A 12,033-nucleotide genomic window follows, 5' to 3' on the forward strand; every position below is an offset into this window, starting at 1 on the left:
ACATGCAGAAGTAGCCCAAGTGGCCAGCAAAGAACATGGGCGTTCACAACTACATTGTGCCTACATTCCAGGCCTCCTGATTGACAAATGCCTGTCCCCCAGATGCCAATATTGGAGTACATTTTTGCTTATAGATTATTTTTATTTTAACGTAGTGTAATTGTTTTTCAAAGTTTCTGCAGGGAGATGGCTTCATGTGCCTGCCTTGCTTGAAGAATCTTGTAATCTTTGCTGTCAGGAAGAAAGCAGCTGTGTCTAATATAAACAACATCCCTCCGAGGGCAAGCAAATGAGTCTTTCTGATTTCTGGTGCAAGCATGATAGGTGATGATTAGAGAAATTAAAGCAAGAATAAGGATGCAGTGCAAACAGTGAAATTGGCAATTTGGCAGACACTATGAAATGGAAGCGCTGACCCATTCTTTTCAAGGGCAAATCTGCAATGGCAATCATTGGCAAAGGCAATAATTCTGGCTTTGCAATCACCTTTGAGGGCTTTCCAAAATAATGGTACTTCTCTATTCACAAAATCAGACCTACTGGTTTTGTCGATGATTCTCTGCATGTTGTGAAACAGGAGATGCTAAATTATGAACAACACTGTGCATGTACCATGCAGCTTCTTCAGCTACATGGGGCTACAGTTGATCCTTTGTTATTTACAGCACATTTCAGATACTTACAATTTAGGCACAGAGAGAGAACACGATTGGACCTCCCTTCTTTGGTATCGTTATGAAGGCAATGTACAGTAAACACATTCAGCAACATAGAAAGGTATTTCCATTGGTTACCCCCCAGAACACTCCCTACCTTCTGACCAACACTCATTTCTCTCCACTTTACTCAGCACACACAAATACAAACCAGCCAACCACACATAGCTTTAATTCCCTTCTTCCCCAATCTTTTAAACATCAGAAAAGTACCTACAACCAACATACTCAGCCCCTGGCCAACACAGGCCCACCACCTCTGGACACAAAGCTTTCAATGCCACCTACACTTCTCACCTAGAACGCTTACAATCACGCAGTGCTCAGGGGACTTTCCATCTGCACCCTCAACACCTGCTTCAAGAGATGGTACTTCCCAGAAGGCCACTAGAGACATTTTAAGCCAAAACCTTAACAAACTGCTGTGTTTATTAAAAATACTGACTACCCTCCTGCCAGTATCCAGAGTGCATCCCTTTTCCTTCTTTGAAACTGTCTGTCCTCTGTATTCCTTTACAGGGTTGGGTGAATTTCGTAGTGTTGCTAGACTGTCTGTTGTGATTAATAAAGTGGATATTTTCAATACAACCTTGATGGGACACTCCTTTTATCATTGGGTATTAATTGTATGTTTGCTGTGTTGCAACTAACCAACTATCCATGACGTTTAGGAGATACGCCTGCTGTTCAGTCCATGTTACCAAATTTGGACAACAAGAAGGTTTATAATTTGCTTGTTATTCCTATCTGTTTGGATCCCTTCTGGTGTATTAGAGGTGTGGGACTGATTGATGATTTAGAAACCGATATTCACAACTGGACCACGGTTAACCTGGAAGTTGATTCATCACAACTGTACAAGCCAACTTAACATAACAGTTCCCAGATACAGAAAACATTAGCAAATATATGTGTACTTAGCAGAGAAGTGCCAGGTTCCACTGTGCTAAGTTACCATACCAGCATCAGATTCCTTTATATCCAGTTAGCTAAGAACAGCCATGATCAGCTATGTCCCGTCAGCATAGCACAGCCAGATTCTTTGATGCCCAAAAAGAAAGAGGGCTCGCCTTGTCCTATTACTCTGCTGCGACCAGAGCATCTTCTTCAAGAAGATGGAGGACGCAATGTCTGTTGATTGAAGTTTGGGCACGTTCCAGCGCTCCATCCCTGAGGCAGCCTGCTTTTGCCTGATTGACTGGTGCCCACTACATCCTATTTGTGTGGTGCCGGCAGGCGAAGGACCTCAGTTAAGGACAGGGTTCATTACTGTCTGGGCCTGTCTGAGGCTTCCAGTGGTTCAGCGGTAATCTATGTCCTGTTTTACCCACTTCTTCACTGCACGCCTCCTGATGTGACTGAAAGTAACGAAGGCCTGACCCTCTTTCTGTTGACTCTTTCCCCTTTTGACTGCCTCTCACACCACTTGCTACTTATGTTCGAAACTGCAGCTCAGCTCGGATCACCCTGTATCCTGTTGTTGGATGCTCACAGCATATGTCTCTATCATTATTCTGAACATTGACATCTCTTTCTTCTCCTGGGGGCCTGCCCTTTCGTTGCCAAAACAATCCCATGTCTTAGCTGCTTTCATCAACATAGCGTTGTCTTACCGTGTTGCCTGCATACTTGATGTAACCCCCCTGCATGTGGGTGAAACTTTCTCTATGCACATTTCCTGGGAGCTACCACATCACTACCTCCAGTAATCGCTTGACTCTTCTACTCTCATGCCCTATGCTACTTTGCTTACTATGTCCCTGTTGCTTCCTTCCTTTCTTGACCCTTGTATGTCCTCTGCTTTATTATAATCCCTCATCTTCCTCTTTATCTGTCTTCTATCTGCCTATTGTCTTCCATCTTGCCCTAGAAGAGTTTCTCCTATCTCTAGTTACTTTTGGCTGAGTCCCATTTGTGCCTGCATGCCTGATGTAGCCCCCCCATTCCATGAGGTGAGGCTTTCCCAGTCTGCACTCACACTTAACTGCTTGACATAATTGAATTCTGGGTTCCTAATACAATCTGCCTACTTGTCCCTGCACTTTATATGCGGTTTTGTCATTGTCAATCCTCTCACCTATCCCCTCCTGCACCCCATCATCCCCTTCTCCCCCTTTTTCGAGTTTAGCACTTGCACATTCCAAATCGTCTCAGGACCTAGTCAGAATATTTTGTCTTCCTGCCTCCTACCCAGTGCTCCAGATAAGATTTTGAGGTGGGAGTATTTTAATCCCCGTTTTTAAACTTTGAGAGTAAATGTGATTTTAAGAGAGTAAAAATGACTTTTCTCATTTTCAAGAGAGTAAAATGTATGTGACATCCAGCAGACGCATGCACAAACTGTATGGAAATCATAACTATGTGGCAGCTTTTTGCATTGTGACAGAATACACCTTTCATTATTTCTCGAAGGTCTGGCCATTTGAGCTCTCCTGTATATATTTAAATGTTGAAATCACAATAACCTAGCCAATTACATAGTAAAGCAAACATGAATTGTATTGCCTGTTTTGAGGTGCAATAGCAGAATTGTCATTTGATGTTTGAGTTCTCATTTTCTGGAGCTATTACTACCTAATGGTATGCCAATGTTATGATGCAACAGTGCAGAGAGGTAATGACCCCATGCTAAATTCTACATCTAATCTAATGGTGAAATGGTTATTTATATAGCGCTTTTGGCCAAGCGCTGTACATAGAACATATTTATCACAATTATCACCAAAGTCCGTACTCCTTTATCGAGCTTGAAAGGATAAAAGGCTGAGTTGGACTTGCTGGGATTCGAGCCTGCAACCTACAGATCACGCACAGATTGCAGCAATGAGTGCTCAAGTGCTGAGCTATCTTATTGGCTAACATCCTTCAGAGGTTGGTTAACTGAGCATCGACTGAGGTATAATAATCACAGTACCTAGATGTTGGACAAACCATTTATGAAGCACTACATGAAGTTAAATACCCATATGATTATCACAGGGACAGGTTTTGCTGAGTTTCTATTTCAATTACAAATGTAACTTTCATTGGTTTGTTTTTGAACAGCGCTTGCAGTTCCTGGAGAGTCAGGTTTTGGATGTTTAATTGTAGTCTTGAAGATTTGAGAGGCTAAAACACCTGTAATTGGTGTAATGACAATCACTCACCCTTGAGCAAAGACTTTGCTGCCATTGACCATTTATAGTAATGTGCCCCTTTACTGCAAGGTTGAATAGATGTAAACTACACTGTGCACAGTCATCACTTTACACACTGTTTTTATAATTAGAGTGTAAATTAAATTGTAAGTGTGAAAATGATCTGCCTCCGCATGATTATGAACAGCACCAGAACTCTGAAAAATACAATTGTGCAATACTGGTTTGCATTCACTGGAAAAAAAGCATAATTTTTTAGAAAATATTAATTCTTAATTGCAACTTAGTTTTCCATCTAATTATGCATTCTTAAAATTCTAGGAAATTATGCATAGTGTTTCTAAAGCTGAAAGGAAAAAACATTCCTTTTATCAGTGTGCAGTTTCTTTTTTTGAAAGGCTTCAGAGAAAAACATTGTTTCAGAGGTGGCTTGCAATTACATCCATGTAGAAAAAAATCAAAAGCCTCCTAGTTTCTATCAAGTAACCTGGCCTTTGCACTGCCCTCTGCTCGAAACCTGTGTGTAAATGCACCCAGGAAAATAATAAAGCTGTCGTATTTGTAAGATTTTCATGCGTAAAAAGGCCTAGTACCCACCTTATCTGGAGGCCTGCTCCTACCCCTCCTTCACCTCACCTTCCGTTCCCTTTGCGTTCCCCTTCCCTGCTCTCATGCTTAGCACTTGCACGCTCCTCATGTTTCAAGACCTTTCAAGAACGATTTTTGTTGTTGTACCTTTTCTCCTCTTCCCTATCCCACCCTTGTCTTAATGAAGCTCGACACATAATTTTGTGCTGTATAGCGTGCATTCCAAATAAGCAATAAATAAACACTACCACATTCATACTCATTCACCCACCAGTCATTCACTCATACATCCACTCTCACTGCAGTATCTACACACCCAGAACATTCAAACACACACTATCACACTTCATCTCATTCACCCACCACTCACTGACCCATAGTACATAAATACATCTGACATGCACTTCACAAAAGCAAAATTCAAATATATATTTTTTTAAAGCCATCTTACCTGTTTTTCCAGCTTCGGTCCGTCACTCCAGGCCACCCTCATCTCCTCCATGATGCTCACAAACAGGAAACAGGAAGCTTGAAGAGCTTTCTGGTTCCTGTATCTGAGCCACGAGGACGCCGGAGGAAAAGGGGTTGAAGCTGAACGTAGCATGTGATAAGTGCCACATGTCACGTCAGCTCCAACCACTACTGTGCTCTTCCTTCTTGCACTGCAAACCACGGCCCAGCCTTCACCCCTGATATGGGTGAAGACTGCGCCGGGGCACCCCCAGACCTAGTGTGGCAGGGCCCCCACACCGCAGGGACTGCAGGGGCTCCCGCTAAAAAAAGAAAACATATATACATTTTTTCTTTTTTACCAGGGATAGCAAGGGAGAACAAAGGGTTCATGGTTGCGACCTCTGGCGACGCAAGATGGCGACACCAGATGGCGTCCCTGCTTCCACCAGACCTGCCAGAAATACACTGCTTCCCTCACTTCAAGAAGGCACTTAACTCACTTTTTTAAATAAGTTGTGCTGGATTTGCTAATGATGTTTTTATTGGCCTGGCCGTGATTTATCTGGTTGCCTGTTTCAATTCTTGGATATGAATTTGTCTTCCGTTCTTGAGTAATTCTTCAGTTTTTATTTATGTTTGTTTGTCCATGTGTTTCATGTCTTATGTCTGCCTTAATGCCTATGGGCTCTAAGCGTGTTATAAATGAATACATTAAAATAAAACGTAAATAAATAAATAAATAGACTGGCCATCACAAAACCCCACAGAAGATCGAGAGTCCATGTAACACATGCAAACAGCGCAACGAGCTGCTAGAAGAAAGAGTCTGTCTCTTGCTCCAGGCACAGACTGTCCAACACAGAAAGCTGCAAAAGAGACACAGTCCCAGAACCCATGCAACCACTGCAATGAGCTGTAAGTAGAAACAATCACCTGCTCCAGGCACCGATTTGTCATCACAGAAGCACACAGAAAATACAAAGTTCCCCTGAAAAGGGGCCAGGCACTGCCGGGCAGGAACATACTACCATAACAAGATCTATGTTTTTTTCAATCTCTTGCCCTGTCAAAAGTCCAACTCCACCAATAATCACATTAGTGTGGTGCAGAATCAGTCAGCCCCATCCATGAGCTTTGTAATGTATCCAAGAACCAAGACAATAAATTCAGCCAGGACAGCAATTCTCTTTTGACACCCAGAGTCAGTATCAAAAATAAATATGGCCCCAAATCTAGGTATGTCAAAGGGACTAATGCAAAGTGTAAAAATATTCCAAACTAACGATACAAAAGACACAACGGAAACACTAAGTCAGCGTGAGAGCCTAGGGTTCCTTATCAAACAGATTCACAGCGAGAGACCAGCAAGGTATCCCCCAATTGGCAAGGACAGCAAAAATAACAGGAAGCATCAGCCAATGCTGTAAAACAACCACATACTCTCCCAACCACAGCTAGACGCCACTCTCACGGGAAGAGCTCAGACAGAAGCCTGGGAAAATATTGCTTCAGGCATGTCCCCGACACATAGGTTTGGCTGAAAACATAATACTCTTCAGAAACACGTAACTAGTATTTCAATGGAAGGGGCCAAGCAAGGGGGAAGAGAGAGCAACGATCAATGGAGAGAATTTCATATTATCAACCAATAACATGCCATGGATCTGAAACAACAATCTGAGAGCTATAATCCAGGACAAAAGAAATACCACAACCAATATCCTTCAAAACCGAAGCAGGGAATGCTCTAAAGATAATCCTTTGGCAACTCCACGAAGCAGGCTATGAAGCAGACCATGAAGCAGGCTATGAAGCAGACCATGAAGCAGGCTATGAAGCAGGCTATGAAGCAGGCTATGAAGCAGGCTATGAAGCAGACCATGAAGCAGGCTATGAAGCAGACCACGAAGCAGGCTATGAAGCAGACCATGAAGCAGGCTATGAAGCAGACCATGAAGCAGGCTATGAAGCAGACCATGAAGCAGGCTATGAAGCAGACCATGAAGCAGGCTATGAAGCAGGCTATGAAGCAGGCTATGAAGCAGACCATGAAGCAGGCTATGAAGCAGACCATGAAGCAGGCTATGAAGCAGACCATGAAGCAGGCTATGAAGCAGGCTATGAAGCAGGCTATGAAGCAGACCATGAAGCAGACCATGAAGCGGGCCTAGTGTGGATAAGGCCACAGGATCTAGAATGTCACACAGCAATATACCTTTCAAGTGACAGGTGTATTATACTAGTGGACTCTGGCCAAAGTAACCTGTCCCCATTTTTAGAGACAAGGGAGGATCTAGAGATGCTAACTTCCACCCTGCGGATGATTGTGTGCTACCTGTGGGAGGCACATCACTAAGAAGAACTTGGAGACGTGGTGGTCCCAGGAAGACACAATTCCACAATCCATAAAGTCCTAGCAGCATCTGCCTTGCTTCCAAAGATAGTGTCATGATTCTATGTGGCTGTCCATTCCTTTCAGCCTGGAGGATTCGTCGCCGCTTGGCAGCATCCATTTCTACTTCAGACATGGCCGCTCCTCAAAAGAATCAAGTGTGCTCTAGTAGCACACTTTTGTTGACATCGTCATCCTTTAAGCGCTGTTGAGACACGTGCTTGGTGCGTCTCAACGCTCGGTGTGGTTGCGTGCTCAGCGCTTACTTGTGTGCCCTTTTTTTCTTTCCCGGTAGTGCCGCACCTGGTTGCTCTGCTTCCTTCTGTCCTTTGTCTCGTTATCTCGTTGCCGCTTCTTGCTACTCCTTCTTGTTACTCCCTAGCCCCTGAACTGTTACCTACTGGTTTTCTCTTGAACCACTGGACTTGCTTATTCAGTCCTCTTCCTGGTGGCGGCGGTGGAGTTCACCTTTCTGACATTCTATTGTTCTCCTGGACTCCTGGATTTACCCTTCCTGGATATCCTTCCTGGAATCAAGACCGCATGGAATTCCCGATGCTTCTCCGGTCTGCCTTACCTGGGTAGTTGACCTCGGTGCTAGCCTGGTTGGTTCTAACCAGCAGGGTGGCATCAGGGGAGGCTTGCCCTTATCTCCACGAACCCCCGTCTACAAAAAAGAAAGAGAAGGCTTTCGCAAAGAAGAAGTCCTCCTAGATGAAACAGGTGAGAAGGGAATCTAATTCCTCAGATTCTGACAGTTAGCGTCCATCTGCTCACCCACATCTGCCCTGCTGCAGTCCGGATTCCATTCGATATATAATGTTTGCTAACCCATGCCAGCCAGCCACTGAAAAGTATCATTGGACCAGAACCAGAGTCAAACAGGAACCAGATCTCAATTCCCCTTGGACTTCTCCAAAGACATTTACAAGCCCTGACTTCTTCCCCTCCATGTAGTATGATGGCCGCCCTGTGTTTATCAGCTTCTGGCACAAATGGGGAAATGTGAAATGATTCAACTAGACTGGCCGTTCTGGTCGTGATCCAGTTGAGGTTGATAATCTATAAGGGCAATGAGAGATCATGTTCCAAACTGAAAACTGGACTTTATGTGATAGAGTAATAACCATCGCTGCGCTTTAATGAGTCATAATGTCATTCAACTGATTGGCCCTCATTACGACCCAGGCGGTAAGGGGTTTACGCCGGCGTAAACTTCGCCGACCCTTACCGCCTGAGTACGAGTTCCCGTAGCGCCATGGTGATTGTAAAATCCATGGCGCTAAGGGACCTTGTTGTTAATTACGCCACCGTAATTTACGGTGGCGTAATTAACGCCTTCCCCACTCCCATTATGCCCTATGGGGCAAAAATGGGAATGGGGAAGGGTAAATGGGGATTGGGGACTTACCGCCCCGCCAAGGTCGGAATGGGGCGGTAAGTCCGCCAACCACCATGGCGGAGTTGGCAACTTAGCGCCATGGACCATGGTGCTAATAGCACCATGGTTCTCCGCCAAGGTCGTAATGAGGGCCATTGTCTGCAAGCAATGATGGAAGAGGGAAACTGATTGCGAGCAGCATGACGATGAAGAAAACACAGGGGAAGGGGATTTACAGTAAGGCCAAATTGTTTTACAGTGATGTCTTATGCCTCTGTGTGCCTGGAGATACATCACTAGACACAGCAGGCAGGGCCATCTTAAGCACTGGATTTGTGCCACAGTGAACACACAAACTATTAATACCACAGTGAACACAGAAAGCATTACAGAATTAATTGATCAGAGCATAATGCACTTGTTAACAATAGGCGGGCAATACGTTTAGAACCTCAGCAGCGTTCCACAAAATATCCTAATGTGTGCTATTAAAGTTTCGGTGAACAATGGGAATGGACTGCTTTAGATCAGGTAGCCTTGTGGGGCCCCCTCCAAGGTGGGGACCTGGGGAAAGTGCCCCTGCCCTCCCATAAATACGTCAGCAGGTATTTCAGTCACAGTCATTCACACCACCAGCGTCACATGCTGACCTACGGCACATGGCCCATATGGGTCCTCTGAAAGGATTCCCGGACACTGGGACATCTGATACACTGGTTCTCCTCTCAGTGCATGATCCTACACTGAGACAAGAAATATAACTAAGGCTTGCTTGCCTTTTGCCAGTGTGACTTTTTGATTTGTGTTTCTTGGCTTCTGATTTCCAGGCCTCCACTCTCTGAATCTATGGCTCAGTTTAATGCAACTTTCAAAGCGATCTACCGAATGTATTTTAGTAGATGGCTGGGCTTGTCATTGTCAGTAGTGCAGCAGAAGTGGGCTGCAATCACCAATAAAAACCTACGCCTGCTGCCTCAACAGTCTGTTTTCCCTTCACCCCAAAACTCAGGAGTGACTATAGACAGCTCTTTCCAAGACTCTACGGTCAACTATCATTCCACTGGAGCAAATAGGCTAGCATTGGCTGCACTCAACTACCGCAGCCAGTAATGGTGTGGGCACCCGTAGAAGCTTGAGGACCACCGCTAGTGCTGGAGTACCAACCATTAACCAGTACCTTGGAATGCAATTATCATGGTTACATCAGTAACAGCGTGCTGAAACTGATTTTAATGGCTCCTATTCCCCAAAATACTTTTGGTCATGCTCCCGTTGGAAGCATGACCAAGACTTCGTTCAATATAGCGCACCCCATTCTTTAATGGAGAAGAAGGGCCAAAAGCAATGGAATGGAAGATGTCCAGCACGATGGCATCATCACTTTTGATGTCAGTTGATGGGTCTGATCAGATACCATGAATACCCGACTTTTGACAGTGCCTCATAAATAGAGCGTACATCATTAACACCCATTACAGAAACTGCACAAGCTGATAAAGCTTCTAAGCACATTTGGAAGTGACGCAACATAATCCTCAGAACACGCACAGCTAAAAGAAATTAACCTAACCAATGCCGACGAGACAGTATAGCACCTATCTGTTTCCTTAATGGTAATGTACATGCGTTTGGGCATGAACACGCTCATTCTGTATCAATAGCTCGAGTAGCAGCTGTGTCTTACCCAATGCTTTCTCGTTTCTGAAGTGGTGTTGTGCTCCGGAATTGGTGGACAGATCTTCTGGCACAGGCATGGGTTCATCTCCGTCCTCTGGGATATCACTCATTGGTGAGCTCTGATTTCCTGAGCAAGCAAGAAGTGGCATTATTATGGGGGTAAGCTAATTTTTCCAAAAAACAGTTATTTGGTAAGTCATAACACATATTTTGCAACCTTATTCTACATTCTCTATTCTATTTGCTCTTTAGGTCTCACATCGTTGAGCTGCAAATTCCACCATTTTCACAATGTAAAACCTGTGTGTGCAATAAGGACCAATACAATCATTGTTTCAATCTTTATTTATTATTTTATTTATGTATTGTTCACTTGTTAGGCGCTTTTACGGGAAGCAAATAATGTTTCGAAGTGGCTACAGGGAGGGTACAAAGGATGATAGACAAAGTAATCTTCGTGCATCAAATATGCAAGCATGCAACTACAAAGATATTATCTGTACTGATTGTGGATTTTCCTTGAGCTTGCCTTGCTGGCCTGGATCCAAATCTTTTCTGTGAGGTTCAAAGGTCATTGAGAACCCCACTGCACTAGTACTCTTGTCCCCTGCACAATGATCATCAGTAGAGCTAGAGAGGCAGGGGCACCAATTGTCCCACATGGGTCCCTCATCTATGCCGACTGTGCCCCCTGCATGCCTCCCGCTGGGTGGGTGTCACTGGGCCAAAGCATTTCTATTGATTAAGTTTTATTTGAGATTGATTTTGAGACAAGTAGAGTCTCAGTGTTGACATTTGAAAGCCCTGGTATGAGCAGTGTCTTCACGCTCAGGACTCTGAATCCTGACTTTCTATGTGTTGCTAGTGCTGTGTTCACTGTGGCAAGATCACCAGAGGTGAAGCAGCAGAGAGATAGGGTCGAATGTTAGGTAAGTTCAACAATGTATTGTGTCTGTGAGCATGTGTGTATGTGAGAATGTGTGAGCCTGAGGGTGAGAGGTGCTGGACTACTTTTGTCTCTGAGCATGTGTGTATAGTTAGGTATGTGAGCCTGATGGTGAGAGCCGAGAGACTGTGGATGTCTGTGTCTATGCGTATACGTCAAATGTGTGAGCCTTGGGGTGAGAGGTGGAGGACTTTGTGTGTCTGTGAGCATGTGTGTATGTGCAATTTTGTCAGCCTGGGGGTGAGTGCTGCAGGCCGGGTGGGGGGGGTGGGGGAGGGTCGGGGCCTGTGAGCGTGTGTGTAAGAGCGAGTATGTGGGCCTGAAGGTAACTGATGCAGGACTGGAGATGTTTGTGAGTGTGTGTGTATGTATGAGCCTGAGGGTGTAAGCTATATGTGTCTGCAAGCATCTGTGTTTGGGCATGTGTATGAGCCTAAGAGTGAGAGGTGCAGGTATCTGTGAGTTTGTGCACATGCATATGTGCATGTGTGTTTATGTGGACGTACATGCAAGGCAGGGGTACAGGCCATGGGCAAGACCAATGTATTCGTTCATGGACACCAGCATGAGGAGACTACTATAAAGTGGCATTAATTATTTATTGGGGGCCCCAGCTTCATGAAAAGATTTAAAGTGGAAATGGTGATGCATACTGTGGGCAGCAGCATCCTGTATGGCTTTTAAAGGCAATTGATCAGGTATTGCATAGCAAAAAGCACCAGAGTCATCTAAGTGATCTACAG

At 44.6% G+C, this 12,033-nt stretch overlaps 1 protein-coding gene across 9 annotated transcripts in view; it reads right to left on the reverse strand.

Moving 5' to 3' along the window:
- The window catches only part of IKZF1 (IKAROS family zinc finger 1), a 393,336-nt gene that overhangs the window by 188,157 nt on the left and 193,146 nt on the right, over positions 1 to 12,033 (reverse strand). For all 9 annotated transcript variants that reach the window (XM_069613422.1, XM_069613416.1, XM_069613415.1 and 6 more), the window contains exon 3: positions 10,352 to 10,471. In XM_069613422.1, coding sequence (XP_069469523.1) covers positions 10,352 to 10,471 — 120 coding nt within the window. The remainder of the gene's footprint in view (positions 1 to 10,351; positions 10,472 to 12,033) is intronic.

Source organism: Ambystoma mexicanum, chromosome 5p, assembly GCF_040938575.1.
Source record: "Ambystoma mexicanum isolate Mex_15411 chromosome 5p, UKY_AmexF1_1, whole genome shotgun sequence".
Classification (NCBI taxonomy): Eukaryota; Metazoa; Chordata; class Amphibia; order Caudata; family Ambystomatidae; genus Ambystoma; species Ambystoma mexicanum.